Raw genomic sequence first — 16,796 nt, forward strand, 5'->3', positions numbered from 1 at the left:
CTTTTTGTGGAGATGCATTTGCTTTGGGTGTTTATTTTTTTTTTAAAGTTTTATTTATTTATGATAGTCACACAGAGAGAGAGAGAGAGAGGCAGAGACATAGGCAGAGGGAGAAGCAGGCTCCATGCACCGGAAGCCCGACGTGGGATTCGATCCCGGGTCTCCAGGATCGCGCCCTGGGCCAAAGGTAGGCGCTAAACTGCTGCGCCACCCAGGGATCCCTTAAATTAAGATTTTATTTATTTAAGAGAGAGCATGAAAGAGAGAGAGAACACAAAGGGGTGGGGGAGGGGCAGAGGGAGAAGCAGACTCCCCGCTGAGCAGGGAGCCCAACACCGGGCTCCTGGGATCATGACCTGAGCCGAAGGCAGAGGCTTAACCCACTGAGCCACCCAGGCGCCCCCATGCATTTGTTTCTTTTTTCTTTTTTTTTTTTTTAATATTTTATTTATTTATTCATGAGAGTCACACACAGAGAGAGGCAGAGACACCGGCAGAGGGAGAAGCAGGCTCTATGAAAGGGAGCCCGATGCGGGACTCAATCCTGGGTCTCCAGGGTCACACCCTGGGCCGAAGGCAGGCCCAAAACCTCTGAGCCACCCAGGCGCCCCCATGCATTTCTTTCTTCCTTTCTTTCTTTTTTTTAATCTTTTTTTTTTTTTTTTTTATGATAGTCACAGAGAGAGAGAGAGACAGGCAGAGACATAGGCAGAGGGAGAAGCAGGCTCCATGCACCGGGAGCCCGACGTGGGATTCGATCCCGGGTCTCCAGGATCGCACCCTGGGCCAAAGGCAGGCGCTAAACCGCTGCGCCACCCAGGGATCCCCATGCATTTATTTCTTATGGAAAATTCCAAGAGGTAGAATTGTACATCCTGAGATCTAGCAAATCGCCCTGAAGCTGCCACTTGCTGGAGGATGGCATACCCTGCAGGTCCTCATGTCCCTCATGTGCTTTGCACAGCTGGTCTGGCTGCTGTCCTGGTTGCTGTCCTGCAGAGATTCTGGATGTAGAAGAATGTTGGTGCTACACACAAGAGCTGCGGGAGCTTTTTTTCCCCATCCACTCTTGGACTCCAGCTTCTCACTTCCTTAGGCTCCCCTGGGGCCTCTTATTTTTGCTTAGGAAATACCTGACTTTTTGTAACAGTGATATATACCTGATGTTTAAGAAAAAGTGTTCCATAAGGAAAAACACCAAAAAGGAAGTAAAGATGAAGCCAGATCAAGACACCCAGAAGCATCTGTCTTTAGTGGTTAACATCCTTCTCTGCATCCACGAATGTGCAGTTTCTCTCCAGGGGTGGCGCTTGCACAGATGGGGCAACATTGAGCCAATCCTTGAGCCAATCCCTTATTTAGGATGAATGCACTGTTTTCAGATTTCTTTCTTTTTTTTTAAGATTTTATTTATTTATTCATGAGAGACACAGAGAGAAAGAGGCAGAGACACAGGCAGAGGGAGAAGCAGGCTCCATGCAGGAAGCCCGACTTGGGACTCGATCCATGGACCCCAAGATCACGCCCTGGGCTGAAGGCAGCGTTAAACCCCTGAGCCACCCGGGCTGCCCTATATATGTGTATACTTATATTTAAAGCAAAATAACATACACATGGTAAAAAATTTTAAATATAGTAGAAAAGTCGCAAAACAAGCTTTCTTCCCCTAATGTCTTCCTCCTGAAGCATCCCTCAGAGAGTTTGGTATTTCTTTTCTTTTTTTTTTATTTTATTTTATTTTATTTTATTTTATTTTATTTTTTTAAAAGATTTTATTTATTTGAGGGAGAGAATGAGTGGGAGGAAGGGGTAGAGGGAGAGGGAGAAGCTGACTCTCTGCTGAGCAGGATCCCTGGGCTCGATCCCAGGACCGTGAGTTCATGATCAGAGTCAAAGGCAGACACTTAACCGACTGAGCCACCCAGGAGCACCGAGTTTGATATTTCTTTTCAGAAAATAGTTTGCATATATCTACATATATGTGTTATTAAATATTTATACGAATTGGTCCCTATAACCTATGCCTTTTTACATCTTGCTTCCTCCTAGTATCTTGAAGATATATGTATATATTTTAAACATAACCACAAATGGATCTACTTCCTTAATTACATAGATTGTGGCTTAGTGTACCATAATCTATTTAACCTATTGCTTTCATGAACAATACTGTACATTTATTCTTGCATCTTCACATTTATAAGTTTTTCTCACAGGTGGAATTACTAGCTTGCTCAAAGGAAAACAGGTATGAGTGAATCAGATGAAGAGGTACAAACTTCCAGTTATAACCACATCTTGGTGGTGAAAACTACAACATAGGGAATAATCAATGATATTGTAATAACTTTGTATGGTGGCAGGTGGTGACTGCACTTTTTTTTAATAAAGATTTTATTTATCTATTCATGAGAGACAGAGAGAGAGAGAGGCAGAGACAGAGGCAGAGACAGAGGCAGAGGGAGAAGCAGACTCCCCTCAGGGAGCCTGATGCGGGACTCGATCCCAGGGCCCCTGGATCACGACCTGAGCCAAAGGTAGACGCTCAACCACTGAGCCCCCCAGGTGCCCCATGACGATATTTCTTGTGGTGAACACTGCATTGTTGGATCACTATGTTGTACACCTGAAACTGATAAATGTCTATGCCACCATAAAACAAAATTCATATGTTCATTTTAACTTTTAGAGTATGTCAAATTTCCATCCGAAAAGTTCACAAAATTTCATGCATTAATATATGTGCAAGTGTTTCTTTCTCTACATCTTCACCAGCACTGGATAATATCAAAATTTTTTTGTTTTTTGTTTTTAATTTATGATATGATAGTCATATCAATTTATTTTATGATAGTCACACAGAGAGAGAGAGAGAGAGAGGCAGAGACACAGGCAGAGGGAGAAGCAGGCTCCCTGCGGAGAGGCTGATGTGGGACTCTGATCCCGGGGCCTCCAGGATCACGCCCTGATGCCGGGTCTCCAGGATCACACCCTGGGCCTGCCCTGGGCCAAAGGCAGGCGCCAAACCGCTGAGCCACCCAGGGATCCTCAGATTCTCAACCTTTTTACATTATTGCCCCTCTAAAGGAGAAAAGTGGAATTATTTTTAATTTTAAAAAGCTTTTAAAGATTTTATTTATCTATGAGAGAGAGAGAGAGAGAGAGAGAAGGAGCAGGGGAGGGGCAGAGGGAGAGGCGACTCTGCTGAGCAGGGAGCCCGACGCGGGGTTCAGTCCCAGAACCCTGAAATCATGACCTGACCTGAAGGCAGAAGCTCAATCGACTGAGCCACCCAGGTGCCCCTCTTTAAATTTAATTTCAGGGCAGCCCCAGTGGCTTAGCGGTTTAGCGCTGCCTGCAGCCTGGGGTGTGATCCTGGAGATCTGGGATCGAGTCCGCGTCGGGCTCCCTGCAAGGAGCCTGCTTCTCCCTCTGCCTGTATCTCTGTCTCTCTCTCTCTCATTCTCTGTGTCTCAAATAAATAAATAAATAAATAAATAAATAAATAAATCTTTAAAAAAATACATCTAATTTCAATCCAGTTACATTTAATTTCTCCCTAATGATAGAAAGTAAATACTTAGGCATAAGATTTTGTCTAGGAGAGTTGCTTTTGGAGAGCCACCAGCCATTGTAATAATATTCAAGGTGTTTTGCTACCCAAGAATTCATTTTAGCCCCCTTGGGAGCCACGAGGCTCCCACTGAGAATAATACCCTACAGGGACGGCTGGACAATAAACAAGTGAGTGGGAAGGATTATATCAGAGAGCCAAGAATGTTGCAAAAGAAAGGAGGAAGAGGGGCAGAGGGGCCCTCTGACATCTTGATCATTTGAATCAGGAAAACTCTTCCCAGACCGGGAAGTCCAGCCTGGATTCTTCACCACCTGCCACCATACAATTTCTTCAGAAAATTATAATTTCCCCCTCACAGTGCCTGGCCTACAATAAGCTCTCGAGAAGTGAGCTTTAGTGTTATTAGTACCTTTAAATTTTTTTTTCTAAAAACTGGATCATTTATGTGTCTGTTCCTTTTCTTTCTTTTTCTTTTTTCTTTTTAACTGGGGTTCCATTCATTTAGTCCTATTGTTCATGGACTGCTACTTTGTATATAAAACATGTAGAGATCATTTAAGGTTTTGGGCTCCAGAGAGGAATTACTTCTGCTCTCTGGCATAAAATTAGAATAGGAGAAGGTCATCTTTTTTTTTTTTTTTAAGATTTTATTTATTCATGAGAGACACAGAGACACAGGCAGAGGGAGAAGCAGGCTCCATGCAGGGAGCCTGATGCGGGACTCATCCCGGGGCCCCAGGATCACGCCCTGGGCCGAAGGCAGGCGCCAAACCGCTGAGCCACCCAGGGATCCCGAGAAGGTCCTCTTAATTCTTGAATCTGGACTAGCTAGTCCCCTTCCCAAATCTTATTTTTGATATTTGTATTATTTTTCACTTTGCCCATTTTCATAACATTTACATTCTGTTCTGTGCTCATGACCTCCTAATTGTTTAGCGTTCATTCTAGTTATAAATGGATTCATTGTTCAGCACTATTCACTATACTCACATTTTTCTATTTCTGGTTTATGTATTATTATTCATCTATGAGTTAATTAGACTTCATCATTAAGCACTGTCCTTATTCTTTTAATAGGGTCCTTCCATACATTCTCTCATATTTGAAAATGTGCACAAGTCACCTTTATATTCAACTGATATCTTGGTCTTGATACTTCTGAGTCATAGTCCGCTCGCAGTTTTGTGCACGTTGCTCCATTGCCAACTGGCATGGAATGCTGGTGTGGCAAAATCTTAGCTCAAACTGATTTTTCTCCTTTGTTGGTGATTTTTTTAAAATTTTTTATTTATTTATGATAGTCACACACACACACACACACACACACACACACACACACACACACACACACAGGCAGAGGGAGAAGCAGGCTCCATGCACCAGGAGCCCGACGTGGGACTCGATCCCGGGTCTCCGGGATCACGCCCCGGGCCAAAGGCAGGCGCCAAACCGCTGCGCCACCCAGGGATCCCTGTTGGTGATTTTTTTTTTTTTTTTTTTTTTTTTTTTTTTTATGATAGTCACAGAGAGAGAGAGAGAGAGGCCGAGACACAGGCCGAGGGAGAAGCAGGCTCCATGCACCGACCGGGAACCCGATGTGGGGTTCGATCCCGGGTCTCCGGGATCACGCCCCGGGTCAAAGGCAGGCGCCAAACCGCTGCGCCACCCAGGGATCCCTGTTGGTGATTTTTTAAAAATAAATTTATTTTTTATCGGTGTTCAACTTGCCAACATATAAAAGGTGAAATGAATGGAATGAACGAAGGGAGGTGCCACGGCCGGCGCCTCCGCCTCCGGCCGCAGGGGGCGCTGTGGGCGCTGCTGCCGGGCTGCTCTGGGCCGCGGCGCAGGAAGTCTCGTCCTCCCCCCACTTCCGGTCTCTGGCCCGGGACTTGTGCTGCGTGGAGGAGGTTTTGAAATGCCGACCGGAGATTTTGAGTGAGTCGAGGGTCGCGGAGCGAAGCCTGGGAGGCGGCTTGGGGGCCGTGGGGGCGCTCCTCGGGGCCTGGCCTCGCTGACCCAGCCTTCCCCTCCGCCACCTTGCCCTTGCAGTTCGAAGCCCAGCTGGGCCGACCAGGTGGAGGAGGAGGGCGAGGACGGTGAGTACGCCGGGTCGCCCCGGGTCACGGGCGCCTGCGCCGAGCCGGGCACCGCCGTCCGGTGCCGCATCTCCCCCCGCGCCTCCCGCCTCCCGCCAGCCTGTCGCCACTTCCAAGTGTCCGGCTGGCCGGTCCCCCCGCTCCCTTGCCACCGCCCAAGCCTCACAGCTGCTCCGGGGAGGAAGCTGTAACAGCCAGCCTCCTGCTTGGGTGCGAGCGCCGGATGTCTTTATGGGCTGCCCCTCGCTTTCATCCTTGCCATTGCGCGAGATTACTCAGCCAGCGCCACGGCCTGGCACGGCTAGCCCAGGGCACTTGGTCCCCAGGCCTAAGCCCTTGGCCCTGCCGTCTAGGCCCCTGGTGTGGGCGTCATCCCAGAAGTCCCTTCATTTTAGCTTGGGAGCCCTCGCCCCTCCAGCTCACCCCTCCTACCCACACTCCCCTTCCTAGACAAATGTGTCACCAGCGAGCTCCTCAAGGGGATCCCTCTGGCCACTGGCGACACCAGCCCAGAACCTGAGTTAGTGCCGGGAGGTGAGTGACGCCCTCAGCTCCACTCGGGGCTCCCTCTCCCCAGCAGCATTCCCCTCCCCCTCCATCACCCAAGGCTCAGTTACTTCCCCTCTTCTCTCTCCCAGCTCCACTGCCGCCTCCCAAGGAGGTCATCAATGGGAACATCAAGACAGTGACAGAGTACAAGATAGATGAGGATGGCAAGAAGTTCAAGGTGAGGCTGGGGGAGGAGTTGGGGGCCCCTTGGCCCGGAGGGGATGGTGTGTGTGTTGGGTAGGTTGGGTTGATTAGCTCCAGAGCCTTGAAACACAGGAATTCGGAGCCTCTCCCCTCCCCTCCACAGATCGTCCGCACCTTCAGAATTGAGACGCGGAAGGCCTCCAAGGCTGTTGCAAGGAGGAAGGTGAGACGCTTCTCCTCTTGTCTTAGAGGCTCTCCCAGGGCTGGCTTGGAGGAATTAGGAATCCTTTTTGTTGACAGCGTTTTGATCTGATACCTTTATTTTTAGAAGTGGGGTTCAACTCTGTCTCTATTCTGTTGGATCAAGGGGGTTTAAGGTTGAGGGGTGTTTGTGCTCTGTTGGGACCCTGAAAAGTCCAGGGTGCAGAAGTTGGGTGGTTTAGATTAACTCCGCTCAGCTTGTTTACTTGTTTACCAGAAGGAACAGAGCCAAGCCCTCCCCTCAGGCGGTCATAGCAGCTCCTGTTTAACTGGGCTACATGCTTAGGAAGAAGTGATAGCTGTAAATAGCATTGGCACAATTTTCGGTGGACTTCCTCTGTGCCAGACCTCAATGGCAAGTGTTTTGCAGGAAGTGTTTTCTCATTTGCTACCCCTAGCCGTCCTGGGAGGTGGGGAACATTTGAGGTCTCCATTTTAAAGGGGAGGAAGCTGGGATCCCTGGGTGGCTCAGCGATTTATCGCCTGCCTTCCACCCAGGGTGTGATCCTGGAGTCCTGGGATCGAGTTCCACGTCGGGCTCCCTGCACGGAGCCTGCTTCTCCCTCTGCCTGTGTCTCTGCGTCTCTCTCTCTCTGTCTCACTCTCTCATGAATAAATAGATAAAAATCTTAAAAAGGTGGGGAAGAAAGCTGAAGCCTAGGTTTTTTTTTTTTTTAAAGATTTTATTTATTCATGAAAGACACAGAGAGAGACTGAGGCAGAGATATAGGCAGAGGGAGAAGCAGGCTCCGTGCAGGAAGCCCAATGTGGGACTCCATCCCAGGTCTCCAGGATCACGCCCTGGGCTGAAGGCGGTGCTAAACCGCTGAGCCACCCGGGCTGCCCAAGCCTAGGTTTTTTTTTTTTTTTTTTTTTTTTAAGCCTAGGTTTTTTAACTATCTCAAGGCCCCTCACAGTCTGGGTGACCCCTGGGCGTCACTTCCTTATGGGAGCTGGCCCACCTCCTGTCATGGGTGCCTCAGGAATGGTTAACTGTGTGACTGTTTCCCCCTGGGCCTTGGTTCTCTCCTCTGGAACTTGGGCTGAGAGCCGTCCCCACCTCCTGGAGCTGGCCTGAAGCTAGCGGCTAGCACATGCCAGGAGTGGTACACGCTAGGAAATGGGAACTGTCGTTGTCACCACTTTTGGGAGACTTGGGGGAGGGAGAAGAATGTGGTTCAAGGCTGAAACACCCTGAAGGGAGGGCTTTTGTAGGTCGAGTGGTGGTGGGGGTCCCACTTGCCCTTACAAGTCCCCCATCCCGCCCCGAGCCCAGAACTGGAAGAAGTTTGGGAACTCGGAGTTTGACCCACCAGGGCCCAACGTGGCCACCACCACAGTCAGTGACGACGTGTCCATGACATTCATCACTAGCAAAGAGGTGAGTTGGGCAAGGGTCTGGGCCGGTGGCTGTGATGGTGGTGGCCAGGGTGTGGCAACCCTGCTCTGACTGCCACCCCCCCCCAGGATCTGAACTGCCAGGAAGAGGAGGACCCGATGAACAAGCTCAAGGGCCAGAAAATCGTGTCCTGCCGCATCTGCAAGGGCGACCACTGGACTACCCGCTGCCCCTACAAGGACACGCTGGGGCCCATGCAGAAGGAGCTGGCTGAGCAGCTGGGCCTGTCCACCGGCGAGAAGGAGAAGCTGCCCGGAGGTGCCTGGGCCTGGGATTTGGCTTGGCGGACCACGGGGTGGGGCGGGTTGCGTGCACCTCTGGGAGTGTCCTCGGTCTCCACCCGCTGCTGTGAACGGGGCTGTCCGCATCAGAAGTTGTCCTCTCTCACTGGCACCAGCGCTGCCAGGCTGTGGTCTGTGTGAGTGTGCGAGACCAGCGGGGTGGTGCCAAGACTGCTGGTAACACCACCGTTGTTCCGTGTTGGGCTGGCGAACCGTTCCTTTATGGGTCTGGCTGCGTGTGCTTGAGACTTGGAGCTGTGATTCTGCTGCAGACTCTGTGATCAGACTGGAGTGTGCCTTGTTTGCCACAGAGGGGACCATGGCCTGTGTGCGTGGGTGTGTGCACGCACACGCGCAGACTCGCACATGTGACTGCAGCCTGTGTCCATGTCCTTCAGTGTGATTTGCTGATAGTGGGTTGACTCTGCAAGTTTTACAGCTGTGATTCGGTGTGCAGCACATTTGTTAGCTGCCATGAGTGTGGGGCCCGGGGGCTGCCCCTGCATGTTCCTGTGTTCTTCTAGCTCTCAGCCCTGGGGCTGCCAGTGGGATCTTGCTCTGACTTGCCAGATGTGACCTTCATGTCCTGGCGGCCAGTGGAACAAACCAGATACCTGTGGCTTGATAGACGGTGCCTGGGCTGGGTCAGGGCCAGAGCTGCCAGCGCCCTGGGGTGGATCTGTCCCTCACCTGTGCCAGGGTGAGGCCTGACCCAGCTGCTTTGGTCTGCAGAGCTGGAGCCCGTGCAGGCTGCCCAGAACAAGACGGGGAAGTATGTGCCACCGAGCCTGCGGGATGGGGCCAGCCGCCGTGGCGAGTCCATGCAGCCCAACCGCAGAGGTGAGTGGCGGGTGGGCACCTCTTAGTCCCATGGTCATCCTTCATTCAGGGCCTGGTTAGGGCTGTCCTCTACAAGCTGTCGCTCCTTGCCTGTGTAGCCGACGACAATGCCACTATCCGTGTCACCAACCTGTCAGAGGACACTCGTGAGACTGACTTACAGGAACTCTTCCGACCCTTTGGCTCCATCTCTCGCATCTACTTGGCAAAGGACAAGACCACTGGCCAGTCCAAGGTGGGCGGTGGCTGTGGGGATGGGTGATGGGGTCACCTGTCCTAGTTGTGCCCTAAGGGCCTCTGACTCTACCCCCACTCCTCCAGGGTTTTGCCTTCATCAGCTTCCACCGCCGTGAGGATGCCGCACGAGCCATTGCTGGGGTGTCTGGCTTTGGATACGACCACCTCATCCTCAACGTTGAGTGGGCCAAGTAAGACCTGTCACACCCCTGCCTCTCCCCACCTCTTCGCATCCCACACTCAGGTTGACTGTGGGCCCCACGTTAGTTTAATAGTCCCCAAGCCTCTTCTGAGGTACAGGTTATTTAAGGTCTTTTTTTTGAGGGGGGGCCTTCTACCCATCTGGCCATGTGTGGGCTCTGCCCTCCTGCATTGTCAGAGACCCCAGTTGTATGTGGCAAAGGGTCTTGGAATGCCCTTTGGGTTCTGGAGCCCTCACACTTGGTATCCTCATCACCTGTCTCTCTCTCTTAGGCCATCAACCAACTAAGCCAGTTGCCATGTTTGCTGCTGCTGTCTGGCCCCGGCCCCAGGACCCCATGGCCTTAGGAGGTAGCTCCCGAAAGCAGGGGGCTCTTGGCAATAAAAAGGCTCCTGTTGTCATATGTTGTCTCGTTTATTCACAGATGTCACCCACTCTTTGGCTAGAGGGGCCAGCCCTCTTTAGGATCAGTGCTGTAGGCAGAAGTTCCTGCCACTGTGGCCTGGCACTTGCTGGTCCCCGAACAGGTCTTTGTGTAGGGGAAGAAGTGGTGGTTTGGGGCCTTTGGCAGTTCAGGGCTTGTTAGTGGCTCAGGGCCAGGAGCCTCTTGTGCTCTTGGCCCCCATTCTGCTGCTGGTCTCAATGCCTTGTGGTGAGGAAGTGGCTCAAAATAAGCCAGGTCATGGGCTTAGCTCAGGGGACTAGGGCTCCACGTTTTGGGGGGGTTGCTGTAACATTGAGGGGCAGGACTTGGCCAGAGTTCCCCGTGTCCTCTGGCATTTGGCTATTGCTGCAGCTGCAGCAGCTCTGGTGGCAGCACCCCAGGCTGGGTGCCACAGCCATATAAAGCAGTGGGTGGATGCAGATGGCCAGAGGCATGAGGCCCCGCATTATCTGGTGGGTCCTATAGGTCATTTGATCCACTGCTGCCTTGGCCTCATTCAAGCTGGCAAAGCCTGGGCAGCGGGCCCTCCATCGCTGCCGAGCTTGCACGTTGAGCACCTGTGTGATGTAGTAGGGCACATAGGAACTGGCATAGAGGGCCAGGCTGCTGGCCACCAGCGCTGCCACACGCAGCTTCTCGGCAGCAGTCATGCCGTGGCTGCGCAGCACGGCCCATCCGAGGGCACTGTAGGCTGTCAGGGTGAGCAGCAGCGGCACGCCGCAGCCCAGGACCGCCAGCACCAAGGTGTAGGCTCTGTAGGCCTCGAGGCGGAGGTCATCTGCCATCCCCAGGCACTTGGTGCAGGCCTCAGGCCTCTCTGTGACACAGCTGCCTTCCCTCTGTGGCCTTTTCAGGTGCGAGAAGCTGAGCGTGGGTGCAGCCAACAGGGCTGCCAGTGCCCAGCCAGCGGCACTGACGGCCCAGGCGTGCTTGGGCCGCCAGCTGCTGCGGGTGAAGAAGGGGTGGACGATGCCCAGGTAGCGGTTTAGGCTGATGCAGGTGACGAAGATGACGCTGCCCAGCAGGTTGCAGGTGAAGAGGAAGCGCTCCAGGCGGCACGCGAACTCCCCGTACTGCCAGTTCTTGGGCGGGTAGAAGTAGGCGGCCAGCGGGAGCAGCGTCAGGGCATAGAGCAGGTCGCTGATGGCCAGCTGGGCTGAGAAGACCACGGCGGGGTGCCACGGGCGCTGCTCCCGCGTCACAAAGCGGTAGAAGGCCAGGCCGTTGCTGGCCACAGCCACCAGGAACTCAACTACCAGCATGGGGCACAGAAAGGCTGCCTGGAAACGGCTGAACTCACGGTCAATTTCTACTGAGAAGTTGGCTGAGCAGGTCAGAGCACCTGTGGGCAGACGGTCCCCAAGTGAGCGCAGTTCCTCCTCACATGGCTCGAGACCTTCAGAGCATCTACTCTGTGCCTGGTCACAGGCGCCCTCTGGGGGCACATGCTCCTGTCCTTTCTGAGCCCGGGAGGGGGCACCAGCCACAGCAACTCTAGGGTGCGAAATCCGGCCCAGAAAGGTCAGAAGCGCAGAGTGCTTTCCTGTGGTAATTACTAGGCTTGTCTGCGTCCTTGAACCCTCAGGAAGATGGGGGAAGGGGATCACTGCCTTCACAGGATGCATATAACCCAGCAGTGACAACCCGGAATGGGTGGGGTGGGGGTTCATGAAGGGGAGTCCCCTGCTGCAACTTTCAGAAACCATCACTTCCTCAGCACCATCAGAGGCAAGGCCTCCCAGCTCCCGACTTCACCCCCCATATCTCTTCTCCTCCCAGACGGTGCCCAGAGTCAGGTCGGTGCCCAGAGTCAGGTCGCATTCCTTGCCCTCGCACCTCCCTCCTCGCTGGCAGAAAAGGGCAATGTTCATGACTCCCAGAGGGGCCCCAGGAGGGAACCCTGCCTCTCACCCGCTCACTCTCCTTTCAGGCTGTGACTCACTCCCTACAGTCCTTCCCACACCGGCTTTCTGGCTGTTCCTTAAGGCACATTCTGCCTCAGGGCCTTTGCACATTCTCTTTCCCTGAGTCACCAGCCCCCACTCGACCTCCTCCTGGTCTCCGGCCCTGAGAGGCCCATTCTGACCCCTCTAACAGCACGAGGCCACCCAGTCCCCTTATTCTGCAAAGCCTGTGTGTCCATCTCCAAGAGAACATCTCCTGAGGGCAGGGAGTGCCCTGCCGCTGGTGTCCTGGTGCCCAGAGTAAGGCCTGGGACGCAGCAGTGTGCAAGAGCAGATCTGCACGGACCCCCTTCTCTGTACCAACTCCGCCTCGGCTTCAGGTGGACTGCCTGCGCCCGGTCTGCCAGCAGGCTCCAGATGCCCGTGCCCTTCCCCCGCCCCAGACTGCTTCCCTGACCACACTTCTGCCTCCCCATCCCATCTCTGCTCTGGGAGGAAGTCCCCGTCCAGACACGATTAACTCACTCCCCTCCACCTCCTCGGAGCCAGCCCCCTCGGTCCTGAGCTGAACCACAGGGCCCAGGACACCTGCCTGGCCCAACCGACCCAGCAGCGTTCGCTCCTCACCTGAAGTGGTGGCGGCCATGGCCCGCACGCCCTGCCTCTAGGTTCACGGCCCACGCTGTGCTAGTCCCAGAGCCCAGTGTTACCAGCACTGGCTCGCCCCTCCCTTCCCTGCAGCTCCACCCTCCTTCCCTCCCACCAGCAGCCCCACCCACAGCCTGTACAGGCCTCGGCTGCCTCACTCCCCCGCCCTCGCCGCCACCCTGGGGTTTCCTTCCTCTTCACATCTCGCTCTCCAGGGCCAACCAGTTACAGGCTTGCAAGTAACCCTGGGCGGGGGTGCTGGGGAGGCCCAGGACCAGTTCTGCCCAGCACCTTCACCTGTGAAAGCGGCCCTGCACTTCCACTACTCAGCATGGGGGAAGGGACACTAGGTTAGGGGCAGAACCCAGTCCAATTCCCGAGCCTCTCTGGGCTTTGCACCACAGGACTCGAGATCTCCCCGTTCCAAATACAGACTCAGACTTAGGTCGGGGAAACTGCTCCTTTATGAAAGGAAACCAAGGGCTGCTCCTGGAGACCCAGGTGGAAGTCCAAAGCAGGTCTTTGGGCCCCAATTTGGGGTATTCCATCCGCTGCTCCAGCTTGGCCTCAGACTACTTTCTTAGGTGGTCGAGCTTGGCCTCGCCTGCGGTCCCGGACAGCTCCTCTCCGTCCCAGCTTGGCCTGGTCCCGCTGGGGCTTGCCCTTGGCCTTTGAAGGCCTGTGGTAAGTGCCTCCATCTGGCCTCCGCTCTTTTCCTCGTGGCTTCTTGCCTGGGGGCCCGGTGAACTGTCCGCGTTTGGCTGCTTTCGGGAACATGTCTGTGGGGAAGAGACTGTGTCGAGGCCACCAGGGCAAAGACAAGCCCAAGGTGCCTGGCTGCAGTAATCCCCTGCCACATACCCTCATCGGGCTCCTCTCCCACTGCCTGGCGGAAATACTCAGCTTCGTCCTCCTCTTCCTCCTGCTGGCCAGCCCCCTCTGTCTCCGGGGGGGCACCAGGGTCCTCAGCATCGCTATCCCCACTGGCCTCTGCCCGCGTCCGCTTCATGCCTGCCAGGCTCTTCTTCCTGGAAAGGGGTGCCAGTGAGGGGGGCAGCCTGCACCTGCAACCCTGCCTCACCCACACAGCCCACGGCCACACACTTGTGTGCCTCTCGCTGCTCCCGCTTGCGCTGGACGTTCTGAGCCTGCTGGTCCTGCCTCTGGGCCTTCAGCCGCAGCTTCTCCTCCTTGGCTGCCAGGATGGCCTGCAGCTCCTCCTCGGTCTTGTGCACTGAGGAAGATGACACAGGTCACCGAGACCCAAGTGTATTTTGAGACCCACCTGCAAGGGCCTTAGACCTCCAGCCCATGGTTCCCCAGCCCCATCCTCACCGAAACTGTGGAACAGCACGTTCCCCTCTCCCACACCCTCCTGGATCTTGATGAGCTGTAGCGTCATCCGAGGCCCAATCTGGAGAAACAAGGGCAAAAAGTCAGTTCTTCCTCAGAGCTGGGGGCTGCCAGAGGAGTCACTTCTGCCACTGGGCCTGCCCCAGGGCTGGGCCTCACCTCTGTGAGCCGCACAGCGCTTTGCTGTGCCCGCATGTTGCCACGCCCTGCGACAGCCTGGGGCAGCTCAGTGATGTTGTGCTCACCATCAGGCTCTGCCTCACTCTCGGACAGCCCAGCGCCCCTGTGCAGAGGACACACCAAGGTCAGCGGGGGATCTCAGGCTCCTAAAACAGCTCCAGGGTACCCAGGACTTCAGTGATCTCCCACCCAGTGCACTCCTTACGTAGCCAACAGCTCGCTGATGTCCTGCAGACGGCTCATGTTGGGAAACTTCTCCTGCAGAAGCTTCTTCATCCCTCGACTTGCACCCACTGGAACAACTTTGATGCTACTGCAGGAACCAGGGCGTGAGAAGGGTGTTAGAAGTTGTGAGACTGGAGGAGGTCAGCTCTGCCTACCCATTCCCACAGTGCGTCAGAGCGTTTACTTTGAGACTGAGCAATCACAGACCCTCAGCTGGAACACTGTCATCAGCCGCACATGAAAGTCACCCCTCCTCCACCCCCACCACCTCCCAATACTCACTAATGACGGAAATCTAGCTCCTGGGAGTCGGGATTGTAGTTGATGAGAAGGCAGCGCTTGATGGTGTTTAGGTTCACCTGGAAGGAAGAGGTGGGGCAAAGCACCACATGAACCACCCACAGACTTCCCTGTGTGGAGCCACACCAAGCCCACGGCTATACTCCAGAAATCTCCCAGCAAGGGGGTGTGGGGTGCTGCTAGCACTGTGGGGACTCATGGGCTGGTTCAGGCACTGGCTAGAAATCCTGGTTCTTAGGCCCACTGAAGCGGTCTACACCAGACTCCCCGATGATTGGCACCTAACAGCCTAATTTGAGACCTGCTAGTGCTGGGGGTTAGGAGCTGGGGCTCTGGAGCCAGACAAGTTAAAATATCCAGTCCTGCTCCCTGTAACTGACATCAAACTACAATTCACTTCTGTCTGCCTGTCTCTCTGTCTACAAAATGGAGTCACAACACCTGCCACACTTCAGAAATAAAGGACCATCAGCATCATTTTCTGTCCTCCAAAGAGTAATGCAACTCCTTTTTTTTTTTTTTTTGAGTAATGCAACTCCTAAAAGAGCCTCTTACCCTAGAATCACAGAACACATGAGTGAAACTGGACCTCAGAACCCGGAGCTCTCAGCCTCAGTGCCAAGAGGTGAGGACTGAACAAACAACCCAAGGGCCTATGTGTGGTACCTATTGTCCCAGATGCCCCGTCCACCCTCATCTCCCACCACACCAGGCCCATCCCACCTTATGCACATTGATGGAGGGAAACAGGTTCTGGAACATGGTGGCCATGAGCTTCACGTGCATGCCATGGGGGCCGAAACTGTTGAGCACCAGGAGAGGTGGGTGGGCAAACTGCTGTTCATGCATGCGGTGTCGGCGCAACGAGGAGACTACATCTCGCACTAACGTATACTGCAGGACAGGGTGGGAAGTGGGTGCCTGGCAGCCACATGTGGTCGGCACCACCCCAAACCCATCCCCTACCCAACACCCCCCCTACCATCTCCAATCCATACCTTGTTGATCCGGAAGGTCAAGGTGGGGCCTCCTGGGAGGCGCATCAGCTTCTACAGAAAAAAAGAGTTGGTGAAGAGTGGAGGCATCCAGCTAGGGGGGGCAGGGAGTGGGAACCTCTGCTCCATCTCTTCAGAGCGTTTACTTTGAAGCCAGAATCATGGCAGCTCAGAGGCATATGGGTTCATCATGAGAGCTGGGAGAGCAGGAGGTCAGGGAGAAAATCAGGGCTTCCCAGGTATTAACTCACAAAGTAGATGTTCGTTTCTGTTTTACTCAAGATCAGGAAATGGGTGACCCCAAGAGGCCCGGCCACTGCCACACAATCCTTCAGGGTGTTTTTCTTTCGTATCTGGGAATTGCAAAAAACAAATAGGATGGATCATGAACATCTCCTCTTGAGCAAAGACTACAAGCTGAGGCTGTTATGACCTTTCTTGCATTTAATTTCTCCAAGAAAGAGAAGAGAGTGAAACGCTCCCGACCTCTAAAGCTAATCAGGCTTGAATTTATCCGTTGAACACTGCATCGCCCAATCTGCAGATGAGGCGACTGATCCCTGAGACGTTAACTAGCTTCCTCCAGGCCTTTGAGAGAGGCCAAGTTTCCACCCTAGCTTTGCTAGCTCGAGGCCCCTAACCACCAGCCCTAGGCGTGCAGCCAAGCCCCCAGCGGAGTGCGTTCATCTGCGCGCGCTCTCGCTGCTGCCCCACAAATCCCTGAGCCGCAGGGACGCTGCTCCCCGTAAGGGTCCCTTTCTCGAGCCAAGGAGACTGGAGCCACTCCGCGGCCGCCAAGACAGGGCCCATGGCTGACGGAGGCGCGCCGGGTGACGCAGACCTGCAGGCGGGTGGCGGTCAGCGGCTCCATGACCCGGCGCAGATCCAGGCTGAGCTGCCGGACGCCGCGACCCGCGCGGCCCCGAGCGAACACGAACGAGTGCGGCTGCGCGGCGTAGGCCTCGAGGTTGCGGAGCTGCGCCTGGGCGCGCGCACGCTTCTGGTGCCGGGACTGCGGGGGCGAAAGGAGAGCGGTCAACGCCACGGCCCCCCCCACCGTCCCCTCGGCCCCCTCGCGCCTCGCCCCCCAGTCCCGGCCGCAGCGCCTCACCCGCCCGGACTGCCCCATGCCGCCGGGCCCTCCAGCTGCACCCTTC

At 54.6% G+C, this 16,796-nt stretch overlaps 3 protein-coding genes and 2 non-coding genes across 5 annotated transcripts; 1 reads left to right on the forward strand and 4 right to left on the reverse strand.

Moving 5' to 3' along the window:
• Window positions 1-5,400: 5,400 nt before the first annotated feature.
• On the forward strand, window positions 5,401-9,992 carry EIF3G (eukaryotic translation initiation factor 3 subunit G). Its single transcript, XM_038567354.1, has 11 exons — window positions 5,401-5,515; window positions 5,630-5,676; window positions 6,127-6,210; window positions 6,315-6,403; window positions 6,533-6,592; window positions 7,907-8,011; window positions 8,098-8,287; window positions 9,043-9,150; window positions 9,249-9,385; window positions 9,472-9,578; window positions 9,862-9,992. The coding sequence occupies exons 1-11, from the start codon at window positions 5,496-5,498 to the stop codon at window positions 9,875-9,877; spliced, it is 963 nt and encodes a 320-aa protein (XP_038423282.1). The 5' UTR covers window positions 5,401-5,495; the 3' UTR covers window positions 9,878-9,992.
• Window positions 9,986-12,584, reverse strand: P2RY11 (purinergic receptor P2Y11). Its single transcript, NM_001204441.1, has 2 exons — window positions 12,566-12,584; window positions 9,986-11,376 (listed from the first exon to the last, which is right to left on the reverse strand). Exons 1-2 carry the CDS (start codon window positions 12,582-12,584, stop codon window positions 10,283-10,285), a joined length of 1,113 nt encoding a protein of 370 aa, NP_001191370.1. The 3' UTR covers window positions 9,986-10,282.
• Window positions 12,585-13,085: 501 nt separating this feature from the next.
• On the reverse strand, window positions 13,086-16,790 carry PPAN (peter pan homolog). The gene is given in 12 exon segments (NM_001204439.1): window positions 13,086-13,365; window positions 13,448-13,614; window positions 13,691-13,820; window positions 13,922-14,000; window positions 14,099-14,222; window positions 14,325-14,432; window positions 14,627-14,703; window positions 15,368-15,538; window positions 15,643-15,693; window positions 15,891-15,992; window positions 16,481-16,651; window positions 16,751-16,790. Coding segments are annotated over 12 exon segments (1,410 nt in total). The 5' UTR covers window positions 16,769-16,790; the 3' UTR covers window positions 13,086-13,153.
• LOC119864800 lies at window positions 14,506-14,585 on the reverse strand. The gene has a single exon (XR_005375287.1). It is a non-coding gene; the product is annotated as a small nucleolar RNA U105B (small nucleolar RNA).
• On the reverse strand, window positions 15,757-15,843 carry LOC119864797. Its single transcript, XR_005375283.1, has one exon. It is a non-coding gene; the product is annotated as a small nucleolar RNA SNORD105 (small nucleolar RNA).
• Window positions 16,791-16,796: the final 6 nt, after the last annotated feature.

This window comes from Canis lupus, chromosome 20 (genome assembly GCF_011100685.1).
Source record: "Canis lupus familiaris isolate Mischka breed German Shepherd chromosome 20, alternate assembly UU_Cfam_GSD_1.0, whole genome shotgun sequence".
In the NCBI taxonomy this organism is placed as follows: Eukaryota; Metazoa; Chordata; class Mammalia; order Carnivora; family Canidae; genus Canis; species Canis lupus.